Source organism: Hyla sarda, chromosome 6 (genome assembly GCF_029499605.1).
Source record: "Hyla sarda isolate aHylSar1 chromosome 6, aHylSar1.hap1, whole genome shotgun sequence".
In the NCBI taxonomy this organism is placed as follows: Eukaryota; Metazoa; Chordata; class Amphibia; order Anura; family Hylidae; genus Hyla; species Hyla sarda.
The window spans coordinates 195846050-195871438 of record NC_079194.1 but is presented as its reverse complement, the minus strand read 5'-3'; the positions used below and the strand labels follow the sequence as shown (position 1 = coordinate 195871438).

The 25389-nt window shown below is 39.8% G+C and overlaps 1 protein-coding gene across 10 annotated transcripts in view; it reads right to left on the bottom strand.

The window, feature by feature from the left end:
- WWOX (WW domain containing oxidoreductase) overlaps positions 1-25389 on the bottom strand; it is a 1139839-nt gene that overhangs the window by 835640 nt on the left and 278810 nt on the right. The window contains exon 7 of one of the 10 annotated variants that reach the window (XM_056526124.1): positions 19395-19508. The exons of the other annotated variants lie outside the window; for them this stretch is intronic. Coding sequence (XP_056382099.1) covers positions 19410-19508 — 99 coding nt within the window. The 3' untranslated portion in view covers positions 19395-19409. Of the gene's footprint in view, positions 1-19394; positions 19509-25389 lie in introns of those variants that run through there. 10 annotated transcript variants of the gene reach the window in all.

Sequence of the window (25389 nt, the reverse complement as noted above, 5' to 3'; positions counted from 1 at the left end):
TCCAGGATCTTTTTTTTATTTGACTATGTTACAAGGGCTGTAATGTTAGTGTAGTTCATAATATAGTGCCTGTACCTGTGTATGACGGTCACAATTCTTCTGTGATCTTTGTGATTATTTTTAACAGCAAACAAAATTACCCATGTCTCGGGATTTCCCAGGTTGCAGTGCTTCGAGACCTGACATCACTAGTCAGATGATCAGAGGGAGTTTGCCCTGCTTCAATGGGTGAAGCGACCGTTGGGTTGAAGAGAGTTCATTTTGCAACAGCTGTAGGCATATACACAAATAGTTCCATTAGGCACTTCTGCCCTTACCCCCTATTTGTAATTTGCATAGTGCTTAGGGAAAAATAATGGACTTGGGTGGAATTGGATGTACATCCTTTATCAACTTGTATACTTAGTATACCCAAACAAAACACCAGTTCATAGCAAATTGTCATTCATAAAAAGTATAAATGTTATATTTAATCAAATGTATTCTTTTTATAAATGACAATTTGCTATCAAGTGGTGTTTTGTTTGGGTATACTAAGAGCTGTAGGCACCCTGATGAGGAAACACTGGTGTATTGCATTGAAGGGATCACAGGTGTGTTTCAATGGGTGGGGTGGCTGATGTGTGGGAGGGAGGAAAGTGACCTCATACTTACAAACTATTGAACTATGGGATGTGTAGTTTAGAGAACCAAATTCAACAGGAAATACCAAGTTCTGGCAGGTACGTACTGCTAAAATCACCTTATGGAGGATAACCCCTTTAACCCCTTAAGGACCAGGGTTTTTTCCATTTTTTGTACTTTCATTTTTTCCTCCTTACCTTTAAAAAATCATAACTCTTTAAATTTTGCACCTAAAAATTCAAATGAAGGCTTATGTTTTTGCACCACCGTTATAGAAAGGGAGCAGACTCAGGGCATACAGGTACTTAATGGGTTAAGGGTACGTTCACATGACCGGACCCACAGGGTATTTTACCCTGCAGATGCGCTGCTGAAGGACCATGGCATGGTGGCTTTACATGTGCCTGCTTGGAGTGGCAATACACCGCTACGAGCAGACATACTGAAGTGATGTGTGAGTCGCCTCGCATGCATAGAGAGCAGCTGCAATGTGTGAGTATACTGTGCATGAGAACTGCGACTCGCACATAGCAGTGTCTTTGTATTGCCACTCTGAGCAGGCACATGTAAAGCCACCATGCAGAGGTCCTTCAGCAGTGGATCCGCAGTGTAAAATACGCTGTGGGTTCACTCGTGTGAACGTACCCTAAACCAGAGCTAACATCTCTGGAGAGACCTGCAAATGTCTGTCTACAGACAGTCCCATCCAACCCGACAATGCTTGAAAAATTTGACAGAAAATTTTGAAAGAAAAATGACAGGAAATCCCCAAATACAGGAGTGCGAAACTTGTGGCATTCTACTGAAGACTGTGGTTGTTTCCAAAAGGTGATTCAACTAAATACTGAGTAAAGGGTCTGAATACTAACTCACTGGCCTTTTATCATTTGGGGGAAGTTGGCTTCTGTCCTCTTTAAAACAATTATTATTAATTATTATTTAATATCATATGTATCTTATATATCTGCCTTCTGCACGTCCGATTGCTGAATGACTGCTCCATGCCTGAGATCCAAGCAGAAGCAGTTGAGCGGCGATAACACTGATCGATGCCATGCTATTGCATGGCAGTGATCTGTGTAGGAAATCAGTGTGTGAAATGTTATAGTCCCCCTATGGGACTATAACATTGCAAAAAAAATTGAAAAAGTGTTAATAAATGTGATTTAACCCCTTCCCTAATAAAAGTCTGAATCACCCCCCCTCCAAAATAGCTTATTTTTGGTAACTTTTTATACCCTACAAAAATTAATAAAAAGCAATCAAAAAGTCCGAACAAAAATGGTACTGATAAAAACTTCAGATCACAGCGCAAAAAATGAGCTTTCATATAGCCCCATATGCAGAAAAATAAAAAAGTTATAGGGGTCAGAAGTGGATATTTTTAAACATATTAATTTATTGTGCATGTAGTTATGATTTTTTTTCCAGATGCAAGACAAAATCAAACCTATATAAGTAGGGTATTATTTTAATCGTATGGGCCTACAGAATAAAAAGAATGTGTCATTTTTACCAGAAAATGTACTGTGTAGAAACAGAAGCCACCAAAATTTACAAAATGGCGTGTTTTTTTTTATTTTTTTGCACAATGATGTTTTTTTGGTTTCACTGTAGATTTTTAGGTAAAATAACTGATGTAATTAAAAAGTAGAATTGATGGCGCAAAAAATTAGCCATCGTATAGATTTTTAGGTGGAAATTTTAAAGTGTTATGATTTTTAAAAGGTAAGGAGGAAAAAAACGAAAATGCAAAAACTGAAACTGAACCCCTTAAGGAACAAGCCCATTTTAACCTTAACCCCTTAACGACCAAGCCCATTTTCACCTCAAGGACCCGACCAATTTTATTTTAGCGTTTTTGTTTTTTCCTCCTCGCCTTCTAAAATCCATAACTCCTTTATATTTCCATGTACAGACCCATATAAGGGCTTGTTTTTTGCGTGACCAATTGTACTTTGTAATGAAACCTCTCATTTTACCATAAAATGTACGGCGAACCTAAAACATTTTTAGGGAGGAAATTTAAATGAAAACCCAAATTTTGCACATTTTGGAAGGTTTTGTTTTCACACTGTAAACTTTACGGTAAAAATGACATGTGTTCTTTATTCTGTGGGTCAATACAATTAAAATGATACCCATGGCTAGATACTTTTATATTTTTGTACCGCTTAAAAAAAATCTAAAACGTTTTGTACAAAATCAGTAATCTAAAATCGCCCTATTTTGACCACCTATAACTTTTTCATTTTTCCGTATAAAGGGCGGTATGAGGGCTATTTTTTTGCACCGTCATCTGTACATTTTTTTAGATACCACATTTGCATATATACAATTTTAGACCATTTTTTATAAAAAAATTTTAAAATAAAATGTGACAAAAAAATCTGCATTTGTGGACTTTTTACATTTTTTACGTTTACGCCATTCACCGTACGGGATCATTAACATTATATTTTGATAGTTCGGACATTTACGCACGCGCCGAAACCAAATATGTTTATTAAAAAAGAAAATGTTACGCTTTTTGGGGGTAAAATGGGAAAAACGGACAATTTTCATTTTAATTGGGGGAGGGGATTTTTCACTTTTTTTTTACTTTTTATTTTTACATTTTTCAACTATTTTTTTACACTTTTTATGTCCCCATAGGGGACTATCTATAGCAATCGTTTGATTGCTAATACTGTGCAGTGCTATGCATAGGACACTGAGCACTCAGTATTATCGGTGATCTGCTCTGGTCTGCTCGATCGTAGACCAGAGCAGAAGACCCTGGGAGATGGCCGGAGCCAGGTGAGGGGACCTCCGGCTGTCATGCTGGATGATCGGATCCAAGCGGCAGCGCTGCGGGTGATACGATCATCCAATCAAAGTGCCGCAATGCTGCAGATGCCGGGATCTGTATTGATCACGGCATCAGAGGGGTTAATGGCGGGGACATTCGCGCGATCGCGGATGTTGGCCATTACCGGCGGGTCCCCGACTGCTGCTAGCAGCCGGAACCTGCTGTGTATGACGTGAGCACCCTTCCGATGCTCGTGGTCATACACAGGACATAAATGTACGTCAAACCAGGACGTACATTTACGTCCGTGGTCGTTAAGGGGGTACTCCGGTGAAAAACTTTTTTTTTTTAAATCAACTGGTGCCAGAAAGTTAAACAGATATGTAAATTACTTCTTTTAAAAAATCTTAATCCTTCCTGTACTTATTAGCTGCTGAATACTACAGTGTGAAATTTTTTCCGTTTGAAACACAGAGCTGTCTGTTGACATCATGAGCGCAGTGCTCTCTGCTGACATCTCTGTCCATTTAAGGAACTGTCCAGAGTAAAAGGAAGATGTCAGCAGACAGTCCTGTGTTTCAAAAAACATAGGGACCTATAACACTGCAAAAAAAGTGTTAATAAAGGTCATTTAACCCCTTCCCTAATAAAAGTTTGAATCACCCCCCTTTTCCCATAAAAAAAATAAAACTGTGTAAATAAAAATAAACATATGTGGTATCGCCGCGTGCGTAAATGTCCGAACTATAAAAATTAACACGCCTGTGATCAGCGTTATCGGCGCTTGACTGCTCCTGCCTGAATCTCAGGCACAGAGCAGTCATTCGTCGATCGGACACCGGGGAGGTAGGTAAGGGCCCTCCCGGTGTCCTGCAAGCTGTTCGGGACGCCGCGATTTCACCGTGGCGGTCCCGAACAGCCCGACTGACTAGCCGGGATACTTTCACTTTCGCTTTAGAAGCGGCGGTCAGCTTTGACCGCTACTTCTAAAGGGTTAATACCGCACATCACCGCGATCGGCGATGTGTGGTATTAGCTGCGGGTCCCGGCCGTTGATGAGCGCCGGGACCGACGTGATGTGATGCTTCATAATGCGGGAGCCGGCACAGGACGTAAATATACATCCTGCGTCGTTAAAGGGTTAAGGACCCTTGACGTACGCGTACGTCATGACACCCTGGTACTTTAGGACGTACGTCATGGAGAATTCTGGCCCCCGCCGCGCACCGGGCGGGGATCGGACCGGGATGCCTGCTGAAATCATTCAGCAGGCATCCCGTGCAAACGCCCAGGGGGGTCATCAGACCCCCCCATGTCAGCGATCGCGGCAAATTGCAAGTGAATTCACACTTGCGATTTGCCCGATTCCGGGTCATTACGGGTGTATAGTGACCCAGAATATAAGGGGGATCGCGGTTGTCTAAGACACCCACGATCCCCCTGAAGGCATAGGAGTGAGGTGGCAGGGGTGCCACCCCTCCTATCCCTGCTATTGGTGGTCTAGACGCGACCACCAATAGCAGATCGGGGGTGGGGGGTTAACTTTTGTTTTCCCCGTCCTGCCCACCCACAATATGTGGGGCAGGACGGGGAAACGACGGGGACCGGCGCCGAAGATCCACTTACCAATCCGGGCGACGGAGGCTGCAGGTGACGGAGATCGGCGGGCGGCGATGGCGTGCAGCTGGATCCGACGGAAGTCTAGCAACATCTGGAGGGTACAGTTTGAGACCATTATACAGTGGTCTCTAACTGTAGCCCTCCAGATGTTGCAAACTTACAACTCTCAGCATGCCCAGACAGCTGTTTGGGCATGCTGGGAGTTGTAGTTTTGCAACAGATGGAGGGCTACAGTTTGAGACCACTATATAGTGGTCCCTAACCTGTAGCCCTCCGGATCTTGCAAAACTACAACTCCAAGCATACCCAAACAACTGTTTGTTGTCAGGGCATGCTGGAATTTGTAGTTTTGCAACAGCTAGAGGACCACAGTTTGGAGATCACCTTGCAGTGTTCTCTAAAACTGTAGACCTCCAGATGTTGCAGAAAACTGCAAATCCCAGCATGTCCAAACAGCAAACAGCTGTCTCGGCATACTGGGAGTTGTAGTTGCGTACCTCCAGCTATTGCATAACTACATCTCCCAGCATGCCCTTTGGTGATCAGTACATGCTGGGAGTTGTAGTTTTGCAACAGCTGGAGGCACACTGGTTGGAAAATACTGAGTTAGGTAACAGAACCTAACTGAAGGTTTTCCAACCAGTGCGTCTCCAGCTGTTGCAAAAGTACAACTCCCAGCATGCACGGTCTGTCAGTATATGCTGTGGCAGTGTGGCAAGGAAAGGGTGCATTTCCCTTGCTATCTCTGCAGAATGCTCCACCTGTGGCCTGATTAATGAGGTATCAGGAAGGGAAAGAGTGTGTTTAAAAGGAAAAGAAACAGAATAGTTTGGGCTCTCCCTGGGTAACAGCACATCGCTGTAGGGGGAGACACACGGACCCTGTTGAGGAAACACACAGCGAACTGTGAGCGGTCCAAGAAGTGAAGAAGTGGTGTGAACTGTGAGTAACAGGTTGCAGGGGCACATGTTTTATGCTGGCTGAGGGTAGCTCACCAGATAGTAGTCAGGGCATGCTGGTATGTGTAGTCAGTGACCAGACGGTCTAGGACTTTGGTTTGTTCCTGAGTTATGTTTTGTTTTACCTGCAACCTGTCTAAATAAAGCTGGCAAGGTGCCAGGCGTGCATGAATAACCTTTGTCTGCAGGTTTATTGAGTGGAAACGTGTCCCGTGGCAGTGTCCAGGACGATCCCGGAGCTAATCCCCAAAGAGGAATCCTTACAATGCTGAGAGTTGTAGTTTTGAAACTGCTGGAGGTTTGCTCCCCCATGTGAACGTACAGGGTACTTTCACACAGGCAGGCTTACAGTAAGTTTCTTGCTTCAAGTTTGGGCTGCGGCAAATTTTTCACCGAAGCGCAAACTCCTAGTGGGAAACTCACCGTAACACGCCAGTGCGAATGTACCCTAAAAAAACTACACTACACTAACACATAATAAAGGGTAAAACACTACAAATACACCCCCTTACACTGTCCCCCCCCCCCCCCCCCCCCCCAATAAAAATGAAAAACTTATTGTATGGCAGTGTTTCCAAAACGGAGCCTCCAGCTATTGCAAAACAACAACTCCCAACATTTCCGGACAGCCACTGACTGTCCAGGCATGCTGTGAATTTAGCAACAGCTGGAGGCACCCTGTTTGGGAATCACTGGCATAGAATACCCCTATGTCCACTCCTATGCGATCCCTAATTTAGTCCTCAAATGCACATGGACCTCTCTCACTTCTGAGCCCTGTCGTATTTCAAGGAAACAGTTTAGGGCCACATATGGGGTATTTTCGTACTCGGGAGAAATTACACTACAAATTTTGGGGGGCTTTTTCTCCTTTTACCCCTTATGAAAAGGAAAAGTTGGGTTCTACACTTGCTTGTTAGTGTAAAAAAAATAAAAAAATTTACACTAACATGCTGGTGTTGCTTCATACTTTTTATTTCCACAAGCGTTAAAAGGAAAAAAAGACCCCCAAAATTTGTAACGCAATTTCTCCTGAGTACGTCAATATGTGGGCAAAATGCTCTGTGGGCGCAAAACAAGGCTCAGGAGTGAGAGCGCACTATGTACATTTGAGGCCTAAATTGGTGATTTGCACAGGGGTGGCCGATTTTACAGTGGTTCTGACATAAACGCAAAACAATAAATACCCACATGTGACCCTGTTTTGGAAACTACACCCCTCACGTAATGTAATAAGGGGTACAGTGAGCATTTACGCCCCACAGGGGTCTGGCAGATTTTTGGAACAGTGGTCGGTGAAAATGAAAAATTTAATTTTTCATTTGCACAGCCCACTGTTCCAAAGATCTGTCAAACGCCAGTGGGGTGTAAATACTCACTGCACCCCTTATTAAATTCTGTGAGGGGTGTAGTTTCCAAAATAGGGTCACATGTGGGGGAGGTCCACTGTTCTGGCACCACGGGGGGCTTTGTGAACGCACATGGCCCCTGACTTCCATTCCAAACAATTTTTTCCCCAAAAGCTCAATGGCGCTCCTTCTCTTCTGAGCATTGTAGTTTGCCCGCAAAGCATTTTATGTCCACACATGGGGTATTTCCATACTCAGAAGAGAGGGGGTTGCAAATTTAGGGGGTCATTTTGTCCTATTACCCCTTGTAAAAATTTTAAATTTGAGGGAAAAAAATAATCATTTTCACATCCAACTTTAACGAAAAGTCGTCAAACACCTGTGGGGTGTTTAGGCTCACTGGACCCCTTGTTACTTACCTTGAGGGGTGTAGTTTCCAAAATAGTATGCCATGTGTTTTTTTTTTTTGCTGTTCTGGCACCATAGGGGCTTCCGAAATGTGACATGCCCCCCAAAAACCATTTCAGAAAAACTCACTCTCCAAAATCCCACTGTCGCTCCTTCCCTTTTGAGCCCTCTACTGTGCCCACTGAACACTTGACATACACATATGAGGTATTTTCTTACTCGAGAGAAATTGGGTTACACATTTTAGGAAGATTTCTCTCCTTTTACCCCTTGTAAAAATGTAATAACAAGAACATGCAAGTGTAAAAAAATGAAGATTTTGAATTTTCTCCTTCAATTTGCTGCTATTCCTGTGAAAAACCTGAAGGGTTAACAAACCTTTTGAATACTTTGAGGGGTGCAGTTTTTATAATGGGGTCATTTGTGGGGTATTTCTAATAAAAAGCCCCTTCAAATCCACTTTAAAACAGAACTGGTCCCTGAAAAAATTTGATTTTGAAAATGTTGTGAAAAATTGGAAAATTGCTGCTATACTTTGAAGCCCTCTGATGTCTTCCAAAAGTAAAAACATGTCAACTTTATGATGGAAACATAAAGTAGACATATTGTATATGTGAATCAATATATAATTTATTTGGAATATTCATTTTCCTTATAAGCAGAGAGCTTCAAAGTAAAAAAAAATGCAAAATTTTCTATTTTTTCATCAAATTTTGGAATTTTTCACCAAGAAATTATGCAAGTATAAACAACATTTTACCACTAACATAAATAAGAATATGTCACGAAAAAACAATCTTGGAATCAGAATCAAAGGTAAAAGCATCCCAGAGTTATTAATGTTTAAAGTGACAGTGGTCAGATGTGCAAAAAATGGAAGTGTCCTACAGTGAAAATTGGCTGGGTCCTTAAGGGGTTAAGGACCAGGCCAATTATATTTTTGCGTTTTAGTTTTTTCCTCCTCGCCTTCTAAAATCCATAACTTTTATATTTCCACCTACAGACCCATATAAGGGCTTGTTTGCGTGACCAATTTTATTTTGTAATTAAACCTCTCATTTTACCATAAAATGTACGGCAAACCCCCCAATTTTTTTAAGGAGGAAATTTAAATGAAAATCACAATTTTGCACATTTTGGAGGGTTTTGTTTTCACATTGTACACATTACAGTAAAAATTATGTGTTCTTTATTCTATGGGTTAATACAATTAAAATGATACCCATGGCTAGATAATTTTATATTTTTGTACCGCTTAAAAAAAAATCTAAAACTCTGTGTACAAAATCGCCCAATTTTGACCACCTATAACTTTTTCATTTTTTCGTATATAGGGCAGTATGAGGGCTCATGTTTTGCGCCATCATGTGTACTTTTTATGGATACCACATTTGCATATATAAAACTTTTAGATAATTTTTCCTTAATTATTTTTTAATAAAATGTGACAAAAAAAGCAGCATTTTTGGACTTTTTTTTTTTTTTTTTTACGTTTACGCCATTCACCGTATGGAATCATTAACATTATATTTTGATAGTTCAGACATTTACGCACACGGCGATACCAAATATGTTTCTAAAAAAAAATTTAAACTTTTTGGGGCTAATATTTTTATTGGGGGAGGGGATTTTTCACTTTTTTTTTACTTTTCCATTTTTCAACTTTTTTTTTTTTTTTTACACTTTTTATGTTTCCATAGGGGACTATCTATAGCAATCATTTGATTGCTAATACCGTTCAGTGCTATGCATAGGACATAGCACCGATCAGTATTATTGGAGATCTTCTGCTCTGGTCTGCTCGATCTCAGACTAGAGCAGAAGACCCCGGGAGACGGCCGGAGCAAGGTGAGGGGACCCCCGGCCGTCATGCTGGATGATCGGATTGCCGCGTCAGTGCTGCGTGCGATCTGATCATCCATTTAAAGTACCGCTCTGCCACAGATCTGTATTGATCACGGCATCTGAGGGGTTAATGGTGGACATCCACGCGATTGCGGATGTCGGCCATTACGGGCGGGTCCCTGACTGCTGCTAGCAGCCGCTACCTCCCGTGTATGAAGCAAGCACCGTTCTTATGCTCGCGGTCATACACAGGACGTAAATGTACGTCCTGGTGCGCGAAGTATCGCCAAACCAGAACGTACATTTACGTCCGTGGTCATTAAAGGGATACTACCGTGGAATTTTTTTAACATTTTTTTTGGACAGCAGAGGTTAGTAGAGAGCACTGTGGTTGTGACAGAAGAGAAATCAAAAAAGAAAAGCATTTCCTCTGTAGTATACAGCCCCTAAAAAGTACTGGAAGGATAAAGATTTTTTAATAGAAGTAATTTACAAATCTGTTTAACCCCTTAAGGACCAAGGACGTACCGGTACGTCCTTGGTCCTGCTCTCCTGATATAACGCGGGGTTACACAGTAACCCCGCGTCATATCACGGCGGGCCCGGCATCATAGTGAAGCAGGGACCCGCCTCTAATAGCGCGCAACGCCGATCGCGGCGCCACGCGCTCAGAGCTGAGCCGCGCGACTAAAAGCGAAAGTTGCCGGCTAGCTCAGTGGGCTGTTCGGTATAGCCGCGGAATCCCGAACAGCTTACAGGACAGCGGGAGGGCCCCTTCCTGCCTCCTCGCTGTCCGATCGCCGAATGACTGCTCAGTGCCTGAGATCCAGGCATGAGCAGTCATGCGGCAGAATTGTCGATCACTGGTTTCCTATGAGAAACTAGTGATCAATGATGAAGATCAGTGTGTGCAGTGTTATAGGTCCCTATGGGACCTATAACACTGCAAAAAAAAAAGTGAAAAATAAAAGTGAATAAAGATCATTTAACTCCTCCCCTATTAAAAGTTTGAATCACCCCGCCTTTTCCAATAAAAAAAAAACACAGTGTAAATAAAAATAAAAATATATGGTATCACCGCGTGCGGAAATGTCTGAATTATAAAAATATATCATTAATTAAACCGCTCGGTCAATGGCGTGCGCGCAAAAAAATTCCAAAGTCCAAAATAGTGCATTTTTGGTCACTTTTTATATCATGATAAATGAATATCATATAATGAATAAAAAGCGATCAATAAGTCCTATCAATGCAAATATGGTACCGTTAAAAACTTCAGATCACGGCGCAAAAAATTAGCCCTCATACTGCCCCATACACGGAAAAATAAAAAAGTTATAGGGGTCAGAAGATGACCATTTTAAACGTATACATTTTCCTGCATGTATTCATGATTTTTTTCTGAAGTGATACAAAATCAAGCCTATACAAGTAGGGTATCATTTTAACCGTATGGACCTACAGAATAAAGATAAGGTATCATTTTTGCCGAAAAATGTACTGCGTAAAAACGGAAGCCCCCCAAATCTTACAGAATAGTATTTTTTCATCAGTGTTGTCACACATTGATTTTTTTTTCCCGTTTCACCATAGATTTTTGGGTAAAATTACTAATGTCATTACAAAGTAGAATTAGTGACGCAAAAAATAAGCCATCATATAGAATTTTAGGTGAAAATTTTAAAGAGTTATGATTTTTTAAAGTTAAGGAGGAAACATTGAAAATGGAAAAAGCCCGGGTCCTTAAGGGGTTAAAGGGGTATTCCAGGCCAAAACTTTTTTTTTTAAATATATATATATATATATATATATATATATATATATATATATATATATATATCAATTGGCTCTGGAAAGTTAAACAGATTTGTAAATTACTTCTATTAAAAAATCTTAATCCTTTCAATAGTTATTAGCTTCTGAAGTTTTCTGTCTAACTGCTCAATGATGATGTCACGTCCCGGGAGCTGTGCATGCTGGGAGAATATCCCCATAGGAACTGCACAGCTCCCGGGACGTGAGTCATCAGAAAGCAGTTAGACAGAAAAAAACAACTCAACTTCAGAAGCTAATAACTATTGCAAGGATTAAGATTTTTTAATCAAAGTAATTTACAAATCTGTTTAACTTTCTGGAGCCAGTTGATATATATAAAAATGTTTTGGCCCAGAATACCCCTTTAAACAGATTTGTAAATAACTTCTATTTAAAAATCTTTATCCTTCCAGTACTTTTTAGGGGCTGTATACTGCAGAGGAAATGCTTTTCTTTTTGGATTTCTCTTCTGTCACGACCACAGTGCTCTCTGCTAACCTTTGCTGTCCATTTTAGGAACTGTCAAGAGAAGCATATGTTTGCTATGGGGATTTTCTCCTGCTCTGGACAGTTCCTAAAATGGACAGCAGAGGTCAGCAGAGAGCACTGTGGTCGTGACAGAAGAGAAATCCAAAAAGAAAAGCATTTCCTCTGTAGTATACAGCCCCTAAAAAGTACTGAAAGGATTAAGATTTTTTTAATAGAAGTAATTTACAAATCTGTTTAACTTTCTGGCACCAGTTGATAAAAAAAAAAAAGTTTTCCACAGGAGTACCCCTGACTCAGGGCAGGTAGAAATATTGATAGAATTAGATTTACAGGGCATCTTTGAATAATCTGATTATGAACTAAAAACAACACACACACATAACCTACATCAATATTAATGCCAACCAAAATACATAAATAGATAAATAGATAAATAGATGGATATAAAGATAGAGATATTTAATCAACCTATAAGGGTATATTAAATCATATCTGTGAATTTTTGGCAACTTTAATAGTGGAAGGAAAGCAGTTAACAGCTTGTATAATAGTTTAATATAAAGACTGACATTTATGTTTTTTTTTCTTCTTCTCATATTTTCCCAAAGGTTTATAATTTGAAAATTGACTCCAGGGATTTTTTTTCCTGGGTCTATTAAAATGATTCATGTTGTATTCAACATAAATTGTGCATACACAGAGGAGGCTTAGTACAGGCATTCCTGGTATAATAACTAAACTGAATTTTGTACTAGCCGCAGTTTGTGGCAGCAATGCAGTATCATTTGTCTTAATTTTTCTCCAGCATTACATTAGGCAAGTGTATTTACATTGCCAGGTAGGGCTAACCACTTTACAAACTTTTCTGTTTTATGGTGAGAGAAGAGTGGGAATCAAATCTGCATCTTTATATGGTTGCAGGATAGCGCAATGCTTTTTTATTGTCTAAAATACACACACATTTACTTTCCATTTACCTTGCTGAGCAGAAACAAGGATGGCCATTATGCAAAACACATGAAATATTTACCATTCCGACAACATGCTCTTACTATGCATCTTTACCCCACCTCTTACAAATAAATAAGGATAAGCACCAAAGCGGTTTACCACAATTACTCTGAAAAAAAGATAAAACGAGAGGAAAAACCTCCACATCCAAATTAAAGTTCTTACTGAGTGTCTATTTTTCGTTAATTAACAAAAATAATACCAAAAATGTTCTGTATGTTTATTCTATTAAAACATAATGATTTGCACAGAAAAATGTCATGACCACCACCACTTTTTCTTCTTATGTCTTCAACTTGAAACAATGGAAATATATATATATATATATATATATATATATATATATATATATATATATCCCAGACCATAAAAGGGCTGCAAAATTATTTGTATATGAATAATAAATTTGAAATTTGTATGAATATATCACACAATAGCCTCTGGGGGGGGAATAAAATGAAACATAACCATCCTTTACATACATTTACATACTGATGTGGATGAGGGGTTAAACAGATTTAAAACAACACCATAATCCTGCACCAGCCAGCTTCTTCTGTGCAGTATTATATTACTACCAAGAATGCATCACATAAATGGGAAAAACATATGCTTGAAATAGTGTGGCGCTAGCCTAGCATAGGAGAAAGTGATATTGACATAATTGGTTAGAATTCTATAAACTGTGCTTTGGATTAAACACAAGAAAATTTCAATTCAATTCATCGGGCGAAAAAAAAAAATCTATATTTTAATCTTTTTGGGTAGAAACAAATTATCTTATTTACTACTTGACTGGTTTCCTCAATTTAACGCCAATCTTGAAAAGGGACTTTGGGCTGTCTAAATTAAACAAGTAAATGCAACTAGCGGTTACATTATTTACAATAGGGAAGCTGCTTACACAAAAATACAAATACAGTAGCAGTTTACCTCACAAACATTACACGTAATAGAAACACGCATGCATCTCTGATGTACAAAATCTCATTTCATTTTTCTTTAAAATATTTTGATAAATGCATAGATTTATGCAAATTTGATTTAGGTGCTGAAAGAAATCGAGGAAAGGGCGAGAAGGCAACATATATGGAATGTGTTACAAACTGAATATTCAGAAAAGAAAAAAAAAATGCTAAAAACATGGGGAAAATAATTAAAATAAAAATACTAAATTATTAAGCCGTATTAAAAAACACAACATTTTCTAATACACTTTTAGTTAATTTTGTTTCTAAAAAAAACTGGCTGATAACTAATATAGCCACTGTTAGGGCATTTTCAAATGCAACAGATTTGTTACAGAAAATTCTTCAGCTAAAAATCTATATAGAATATATATAACTGAATAAGGTTTTTTTCTGCCTGTATTTCTGTAAACCTATTTCAAATAGATGGGACAATCCCAGAAAAGTTGGGCAACTAATATACTTAGAGCATACTCTCATGCAGCAGATTTGTTTGTGACATTTCTATGACTGTCCCCTTGAATAGAGCTTGCAGAAAACTATGTGCAAGCCACCAAAACAACCCCATTAAAATGTCCTTTTTCAGTTGCAGAAATTTCTGCAACATTTCTTTTATTGTGTTCTTGGTGATATTTGTTACATCTGTAACACATGTTTCCTGGCATTTTTAAGTCTTATGGTGTAAAGTTATTTTTTTTTACACTATAATAGAAAATGCAATCAAAGGTGTTCATAGCCTTTAAACCAGAAGAGTAAAACATACTGAATAGGAGATGGTTATCTGCAGTGTCAAAAGCTACAGAGAGACCAACTGAGAATAGTTGTTATATTTAGCCCTTACAAATTCATTTGACACTTTAGCAAGAGCAATTCCTGTAGAGTATTGCGGAAACCAGATTATAAGGGATAGAGATGTGACATAGCAGATTAGGGCCCTTCTACATGGGCCGATCGAGGGGCAGCAAATGAGTGCCGGCAGAGCCTTCACTAAATCAATCATGTGACCATTATTATCGGTTGCACATCACTTGTTTAGAGAGGGCAAAGTGCAGCCAATAATGGTGATTTTTTTTTGGGGTTGCACAAAAGATCTTATCAGTCAATAAAGGAGTGTTCACTTGTTGATCTGCTGATCGTTGGCCCTTTTATATAGACCGATTATGGAAAATGGCTTGAGCATTCCTAGGAACACTTTAGGTGTGAATGGACAAATATTCAATGAGTGTGAGATGAAAGGGAGATAAAAGGCAGTAAAGTTCCACAGGATGTGTCCAGAGATTTATTTCCCAGTAACGTAGTTATGACAACTTGTTTAGAAAGGTAAGAGAAAGATGTCAAAAGAAAGAGCAAGGTCAAAATTTTAAAGTGAATAATGACAGCTGATGTGAGAGAGTGGACAAGGTGTAAGGGAATAGGATCCCTAATGCATGTAGTAGGGTGGGAAGCAGAGAGAAGCCTGGAGATATCTTCTGTTATTGGGCCAAATGCTGACATCAAACTAAAGGGAAGTGTGAAATAGTCATTTGGGGTTATTGGGAAGATGTCCATTTAAGAAAAAGCTGTGTAGGACAAAGAAGTCTGTGTAAGAAAGTGGGCATTCCTTACGAGAGAGGAAGACTTAAGACAAGTCTGTGTAACATTATTTGTAACTATTACAATATATCCAAACTAATACTGTATGGTTGTTAAATAAGGTACTTTTATTGTGTAGTACACTATTACCATCTGGTGGACAACTAATGTCTGTTTTACAGTTTGGGGCACTATTTTTGAGAACTATCTGCACTGCTGTTTTCAGATGTGCTATCTGTATTGCACTATTTTATGGATGTAACTAAACTTATGACAACATGGCTGATGTACAGTATTTGAAGGCACTGTGCCACATAGCAGATGTCGTAATATGGAATAGGGCAGGAAAAGGCTCAGATTTAGAAGAACTAGTGTGATTTGGAAAAGGTAGTGGAAGTGCCTGTAAATTAGGAACCAAAGAAAACTATACCTGTGAACCACTGGATTGAACTGTGTTGTGTTTACTTAAATGGTCTGCACAGTGCCAGAGTAGAACTGTTTTTACCTCTATATGATCACTTATTTAGGGATTATACCAGTTTGTGCACAGTGCATTTTGTTAAGTAACAGTACAAAGGTAATATGTACCCATTGTATGGTGGTAATATTTGTTATGGAACAGCAGTATTATGTAATATAGGTTCATAAATCTCTTTGTACTGGAGATGGCTTTTGCTCCTGATCTTTTAGAACCCTAGTAATGCCCCTGTAAGCACTAGAGACCATTACTGTAGCATACCACCTTTCTCAACTAAATGTGAATGTGATATTGATGCCCTCCTTTTAGAATTCATCCTTTATTGTGTTAACAGTCTGTAATCTGAACTGAAGGACACCTAAGTGCAGTCTATTCCCCCAATTTACTATATCATCTGCTGTGGCAGGTGGAATTCTGCTGGTAATAAGGCTATGCAGTGATTCATGGCTTCATCTCTGCTTGTCAGAGAAGAAAAGCAGCATGCTCAGTGGCATCCCTAGCTTTTTGACATGCAGAGAATGAATGCGTACATCTCCCCTGCTTTTCTCAGAAGTGAAGTGTGCCCCACTTTAGCTACAGCATGAGGGAAGGACACATGGTAGAATGGCTGCAGCTATGCTAAATGCACACAATTCCCCACAGGATCCCTGGATCTGACGTGATGAAAAGATAGTTGTACATTTAATAGAAGTAAAGTTTTAGCCAGAGACATGTCTAAATCTAAAATTTTTATGGCTGCAGGAGTTTTCAAGGCCTTCAGTAATGGATTTAAGGAATAGCCCTTTAATATATTCACTACAAATAAAGACTTGAAAAACTGTGAATCAAGGTAACAGTTGCTAGGGGTGTGCTGTATCCATTATACAGTTAATGCTTAATGAAGGTGCATCATTGTGATCAACAAAATAATTTAAAGATTGCAAGCTATTTTGCATTTATATCACAAGCCAACAAAAATCATTTTCTTCTGAATGACTTAATAGTGTACATAGTAATTGTTCAGTGAAAATTACTTTGAAACTTAACAGCTTGTACAGGCAGACTTCCGAACCATGAGACAGATGCAAACAGCAATCCGAAGGAGCGCAGAGCCTGCCCAACAAAAGTAATCCTAAAATAAATACTCTCTGGGTACACATGGCTGCAAATGGAATACAATGACCATAAACATCTGCCAGAGAACTCCTTACCCACGCCGATAATTGTACAAATAATTTTATTGGCGAAACAAGAGGCTTTCAAGTCATTTTCTAGAATGTCTTCCAACAGTATCAAATGCTTGCAAGATTTTTTTTTTTTTTTTTTGCATTGCACATTTAACTGATCTTTTAGGAAACATATGATTGATGGAAATCCATTGTTGAAGATAGACTGTTGTTCCTATGGTAATGTGATCTAATGTTCACAATGTGGGCGTTATTTACATTTTTTAAGCAGAGAACACTAATGGATAATCATGATCATGGATAATCCCTCTACCAAAGTGTTGAATAAAACATAACTTTTATTAAATTGCTATTATATAAAGGACCAACTGGCTGATTATTAAAAGGTCTGATCTTTTAATAAGGTGGGTCTTGCACTCTTATGTGCGTCTCCCCTGTTTTTAGACTGCAGCATTAACACACAGAGGAGGAGGTTACAGAGCAGCCTGCAGTTATTGGATGAAGAGACCAAGCACAGCACACTACAGGAAGTAACATGGGTCATACAGAGTGAGGACAAACCCCCTCCAAAGCACAAAAATCACAAAATAACAAAGAAAGTAAACAACAAGCAGAAGATATTTGTGAAAGAAATATACTCTAGGTGCTAGACACATAAAAATGTGGGATATGACAGGTACTCTTTAAGTTTTACCTGTTCCTGGTGACCTGGACCTTGACCAATTGGATGTTGCTGGGATTAGGTGTAGGATTGCTTCAAGGGAAGCAGAGGAGTTGGGGGTGCATTGGAGGACTTGCTACTTCTGGAATTGTAGGTACTATGGGGGGAATTTATTAAAGGAAAAATGCAGCCATAACTTATCCCCCATCCACAGCATAGGGGATAAGTATCTAATTACGGGGGTGCCGTGCAGGAGATCCGGGGGGGGATCCCAGCGTTCGTAACGCCCGCGATCCCCTGCACGAGGCCTCGGCTCTGCCGCAGCTTTCCTGTGCAGGAGGCGTTCCGGCCACAGCATGACGCCACAGCCGACACGCCTCCTCCATGTAGTTCTATAGCATCATTCGTGCTTCCCCGCCTCTACCATTGAGCTGTATGGGGAGGGGACATACCGTCCCCCTCAGTGAGGTTGACGCCACGCACATTAGCCGTTCGCACATAGTGGCAATGCCGGGGCCCGTTTGGAAGATTGCGGGGGGCGCAATCAGACACTTATTCCCTATCCTGTGGATAGGGGATAGGTTGTTAAGGCTGCAGTTGTCCTTTAAGGTCTGTGGTGGGCATCATTTTGTGCAAAAAGCGTATGGCAGACCCAGGCTCTTATTTTTGTCCCTGTCTGCCTAGGCTTCAACCGTGTAGACCGATTTTTTTCCCACACTTCAAATATATTGATAGAGAACCTTATTATAAGACTGTACTGCTAGTTCTCAATTTATTACATAATTTATTACATACATTTATTACATAATAGTTCTCAAATTATTACATAATGGTCAAAAATATAATTCATTACAACCACAAAACACAGAAATGTTATCTGAAGATAACAATATTAGAAGGCATTTAAAGACCCATAAATAAACATGTATAAAGTCCCTTGAATGCCATGGGCAAACTTTGCATTTATGGAATTTTAGTAAACATATGATGGTACACACAATTGTGGCTTCTAGGACAAGAACATGATAATGTAGTAAAAAGTTCTAACTTTATAACCTTGGAGTTTAGCTGGCAACTTGTAATATTCATAATAGGTACACCATAGTGGTGAGATTGTTTTCATCAAAGAGAATTGAGTTTGTGCATAAGGGTACAACATGCTTGTGAGCCCATCATTGTGAAGCTCTCACTTTATTCCTACTGAAATATAAATGAGAATAGTGCTAAAACTATACAAAAAAATTAAATAAAATCACTGTGAGGCATTTTATCTTTTATACTCCGTCTCCTATATGATAAAAAAGAAACTTTCAAGCTATAAAATTAATTAGCAAAAACAGAGTAATTAGAAGGTTATTCCCGCTGTATCAGTCGCAGACCATTAAAATGAAATCTGGACTGGTTCCCTAGGGTAAGAAAACGTCACAGGCCTTGGGTAAACAGAAAACTGGAAGACTGGTAAGGAACAAGGTAATCAACAGAGTTCGGTTCAGGATACATAGAAAAATAAAATGCAAATGGTTTATGAATGGTTAAAAAAAATTGCAAGCAACAGTGAATAACAATTTCAATACTGGATATTTCTGTAAATGTTTTGTGTAAATGACTTGTATAAGATGAGGAAATGGACTAACCTGCAATATCAGACATAGACTATAGAAACAGACTATAACCTGTAATACCAGATATACTGTAGAATGGCAGTTTCTGGAAAACTAATGACACCCGCTTTTCTGATTTCTTTAAGCTTTTCTGTGGAAAACATAACAAAAATTTACATATATATGAAAATAAATCTTCAAAACCACCACACTGCCTTGACATGTTCCCTGTGCAACAACTAAGTAGGTGCCTTAAAATATAACTTTTAATTTAATTATACTAAAATTCACACCAAATAATAAAGACTAAGGTGTGTGTATCAAAGGTGAACCTATCACCAAAATAGGAAACAACTGAAAGGGGAATAGAGATGCAACTCCCCAGTTATCGCATGACAGTTATAAATTACTGTACACGAGATAATACAGACAAAAAGACCCCTTTTATAGCAAAGTACCCAACGCGTTTCTGTTCATAAAGAACTTCATCAGCGGTAAATCAAAATACAGAGGTAAAAATATTGATGTACAACAATAGATGTAGGTTTGTTGACCAAGTGTGCTGCTGCCATTTAAATGTTTTATTTTTTTTAACATGTCTTGTACTTGCCACAGCAGCGTGCACCCGTGTATTGGGCTAGGTGCTGGCTACATTTTTGTTTCATTTTGTTTTTGCTGTGCAATATGGGGGGGAGTGGCTCCCTCTGTAGCCGTGCATCCCCTCCCCTATTTCACAGGAGGTTATTTTAGGTTGTTAGTGGATCCAGCATGTCGCCCAGCCTGAGGTGAGTGAATGTTTGGGTCCCATCCTAAATGAGGCCACCTCCACGTGGTGGATGGGGGACATGTTTTGATCAAAAAGTGCGCTAAGAGCCTCCATTTTGTTGACCAAGTGTGCTGCTGCAATTTTCATTTTTTTTTTAACATGTCTTGTACTTGCCACAGCAGCGTGCACCCGTGTATTGGGCTAGATGCTGGCTACATTTTTGTTTCATTTTGTTTTTGCTGTACAATATGGGGGGGGGGGGTGGCTCGCTCTGTAGCCGTGCATCCCCTCCCATATTTCACAGGAGGTGGTTTTAGTTTGTTAGTGGATCAAGCATGTCGCCCAGCCTGAGGTGAGTGAATGTTAGGGTCCCATCCTATATGAGGCCACCTCCACGTGGTGGATGGCGGACACGTTTTGATCAAAAAGTGTGCTAAGAGCCTCCATTTTGTTGACCAAGTGTGCTGTTGCCATTTTCATTTTTTTTTAACATGTCTTGTACTTGCCACAGCAGCGTGCACCCATGTATTGGGCTAGGTGCTGGCTACATTTCTGTTTCATTTTGTTTTTGCTGTATATTTTAAGGCACCTACTTAGTTGTTGCACTGTTTGATACCTGTAGGTTTAATGATCTGTCTGCGTATGACTCTATATATGTACGTATTATTGTTGACATGTTCCCTGCAAATCATCCTGCCTGATATGTATGGCTTCTGTAGCCCCTGTTGTCTTCTCTGGCTGCTTGATATTGTTTACCATCCTTTCATCCTCCATACATCTCCCGGCAAACATTGCAACTCTGATCTGCCAGCCTGCTCACTCATTGAAAGCTGCCCCCCCCCCTCCTTCTCTGAGCAGTAGAGAGAGGTTCAGTGGCTGATTAGCTGATGCTGTACACACCTCCCAGCACTCAGCACTAAAGGGAGCATAACTCATCAATGCAGGGCAGAAACCGCATGATCTGTGTCTCTCAGGAGGGTGGGGGCTGCTTCCAGAGAGGGATTTGGATAGTGGATTTGGGAGTGGATGACTGGATAATGTCATTCCCTCACTGCATTCATGTTAGTGACAACCAAAGAGGTGAAACTGCTCTATATAGCTAATGAATATTTAGACAATTTAATAGGTTGGTAAAAGGGAAAGGATGGGCTATGGGTTTAGTTTACCGGTGTACCCCTTAGGGAAAAATAATCTAGGTATTAGAATTGAAGATTTGTTTGTTAAAGATATTGTACACAATTTGAAAAACATGACCATTATTTGGAAAGAAGTGCCACACCTATTTGCATGTTGTGTCTGGTATTGCAAATCACCATTAACTATAAGGGTTTTTTTTCCAACAGGGACTGGGTAAAGAAGAAATACACATTCAACCCTTTGCTCATACTTTATCCAGGATGTGCTACACTGTAGTCCATGGTGTTACCTTATACACTTGGCACAGCATCACTGCAGCAGATCATTGACCTCAGCAGTCATGTGCAAGAGAAAGTACACAAGATGCCATTGACTAGCTGCAGCAACAAAGCACTGATCTAAGCACTGAACTAAGCATCATCAGAATGGCAGTGGATGGGGCAGGTGAATATAACTTTTGAAGCCCGAACCTTTTGAAATTGTTTTTTTTTCTAGTGATAGAAAACCCTTTATTGACAATTGATTAATAAAATAGTAAAAATAACTGCAGTCTCACATAAATCAAGCACATATCATGTCCAGTGTATGGATGTCTCATTCATTTCAGCAGGAACAGCGTATTATCAGTGTTCCCGTTTAACAAAAAGGGAATGTCCGATGTAGCAGCACACAGCTTTACTATTAAAATAGCATTCTATAGCAGTTTATGCTATTAGCATTCTAATTTGATTGGAAAAATGTATTAAAGGAGAAGTATCATGTAGAAAAAATGTATCCCCTATCCAAAGGTTTTAGATCACGGGGGGGGGGGGGGGGGGGCGCTAAGAGCGCTAAAGCCCCCCCACGGTCTCCTGTTTGGAGCCCCGGCTCTCCATCACAGTGGCGCGTCACAACCCCGCTTCCTCCATATAGCTCTATAGGAGAGCTGTTCGGCAGTCTTCTATAGAGGGGCGGGGGTCGTGAAATGCCGCTGTGTAGGAGAGCCGGGGCTCCAAACAGGAGATCACGGGGGGCCACAGTGCTCGGACCCACCATGATCTCAAACTTAAATGGGTACTCTGGTGGAAAACTTTTTATTTTATTTTTTAAATCAACTGGTGCCAGAAAGTTAAATAGATTTGTAAATTACTTCTATTAAAAAAATCTTAATCCTTCCAGTACTTATTAGCTGCTGAATACTACAGAGGAAAATGTTTTCTTTTTGGAACACAGTGCTCTCTGCTGACATCACAAGCACAATGCTCTCTGCTGACATCTCTGTCCATTTTAGGACTGTCCAGAGCAGCATATGTTTTCTATGGGGATTTTCTCCTACTCTGGACAGTTCTTAAGATGGACAAAGATGTCAGCAGAGAGCACTGTGTTCCAAAAAGAAAAGAATTTCCTCTGTAGTATTCAGCAGTTAATAAGTACTTGGAAGGATTAAGATTTTTTAATAGAAGTAATTTATTATTATTTTAATAGAACGTAACTATCCTGATGATGTAATAAATTATGGTAGAAAAAAATCAGAGAAAGCTAATAGGGAAGATCTACTTAAAAACAAAAATCCACTTCATAATTTGGAAAATTTAAAAGAAAGATTTACCTTTGTATTCCAGAACACTCCTATGAACCCAGTGATAGAGCGAGCTATACGTAGAAACTGGATTCTATTGGAAGCCAAAGAAGATTTGAAAAAAAGATCAGAAAACAAACCGCGTATAACATACAGAAAGAATCCCACCATAGGAGATAAATAAGAAATAAATCTAAGAGTAGCACTACATCAGCAAAAAAAGAAACCTGGCTTAGTGACATTACACCTAAAGGTACCTACCAATGTAAAAACTGCAACCAATGCAGATATTGCTGGGAAACTAAACACGTGAGGCTAGGAGCAGTCTTTCATACTATTAAAGAGTTAATCACCTGTCGCACGAAAAATGTTGTTTATGCAATATGATGTCCCTGCGGTTTCTTTTACGTGGGCCAGACGAAACGCCAGCTCCAGTTGCGTATTAGGGAACATTTTTATACCATACGTGCTGGAAAGCCAGGAGCGTCCCGTCTGCAGGCCCACGTGAGAGAAGCCCATAACAATAACCCTGATGTACTACGCTTTGTAGGCTTAGAAAAAGTAGCATGTAATAAGTATGAACGAATAGAATCAAAATTATTACGAGTGGAGACACTATGGATTATTAAAACTAATGCCACAGGCAACATAGGGTTAAACGACAAAACGGAGCTCTCAGCATGCTTCTAACTACCTTTGCCTTTAACACACCTCCCCCCTACCACGTCACCTGATCATGTGAGATGTTCAGGTGCGTGATAGGTGAAGCACTAGGTTCACTTATATATAAGGCAGTCATAGGCAGAATGGGTCATGGCCGGACGAAGCACACCAAGTGTGCGAAACTAGAGCTTGGTCGCCACCACCTGTCCCCCCACTCCCCTCTCTTCTGTACCCCGCATGTGAGTATGTCTCAATAAAGAAGACCCTGCAGCCACACTGGTGAGTGCCGATATCTTCATTTCTCTTCACGGATACTAATTTACAAATCTGTTTAACTTTCTGGCACAAGTTGATTTTGAGAAAAAAGTTTTCCACCGGAGTACCCCTTTAACTCCTTTGGATAGAAGATACATTTTTTTACATGATTTTTCTTTAAAACTGAGACAAAAAAATAAAAGATTTGCACATAGCAACAAATTACAGCGTTAATTTCTCTACTTGGTCTAGTAAAATAAATGCTTAGCTGTGATTAGCTGTGGGCAAATCAGACAGTTTTAATAAATCTGCCCCTATGCGTATGAATGGGATGTATGCAGCGTGCCAGAGCAAATTAGTTTTGTAGGTTCTACATCTGTATATTAAAGGGGAATTCTGGTATCTAACTTGTTATCCCCTATCCACAGGAGCTGCAGTGGTCAACGCGCCCCCTCCATGCCCTATCTATAGGACAGCCGGAGATACACGAGTGCTGTAATCGTGCATCTGCAGCTCTCCCATAGAGATTCATGGAGGGGGCATGTCGACCACCGCTCCATGCCTGGAGCGGTAGTCCCTCCATGCAAGAGGAAAGCTGGTGCATTGGGCAGAAGTTTGCGGGGAGTCCCAGCGATTGGACCCATCGTGATCAGACACTTAAGAAGTAAGTACTGAGTCATCATTCATTCTAATTACCTACAAGGCTTAGGCTAGGTTCACATTGCAGTTGTATTCTGTCCTGTCATAGTTCTGTTTGGCCCCTTTTCTTGCACCGAACGTCCCAAAATGGAGCGGAGCACAACTGACAACACTGGGTTACCACGGGATCCCATTGACTTGAATGTGGTCTGTCGGATATCTGGTAGTTTACCAGATGAAAAAAATACCAAGTAGCCTTGCTTGTTATACCATGATTAACCACAAGATTTGCTGTTCAGGGAAAAATGTCTCTGAGCACCATGCACAATGTAACATTTTCATTCAGAATTGAGTGGCACAGGACTCAAAAGTGCCATTTACTAGTGAAAACCTTTAATCGAGCAACTTCAATTTTTACTATAGCTACATTCTGTCTTCAGTTACCATACTACAGAAAAGAGTAAAAAACCTAAAGGTGAAAAATAATTGGAAGTCTTCAGCAATTCTACAGTTAAACACCATATACTGTGACTGTGGCTGATGCAAGCAATCACTCCAAGTTCATTCCTGGGGAATCAAACTCACGGGTTACAAAAGACCCCCAGAGCAATGCACAAGGAGGAGAAATAAATTAATCAAGCTGCCAAACGAAGAAGGCCGGGTTTGACCTCCTTCTGATCTCATTACCTCTCTATTACCCTTTTGAAAAACATCCTCTTAGAAAGATCACTAATTGAAGATTATGTGGAAGGAAATCACACCTCTCCATCACCGTGGTAACTTTGACACATTTATCATTCCAATAATTTGCTCCCTTTCTTTTCGGAACAGACAAAGACACTAATGGACTATCATCACTTAAAAAGGCAATTTTTCCATTTAATTGCACTCATTAAATCCTGCAATAGAACAATTGGAAAAGCAATACTCTCAATATTTAATCATACAATTGCTACAGTGAAGTAGACTCTCAAAATAAACCTGGCAATGCTGCATCTAATCAAACAACTGTTA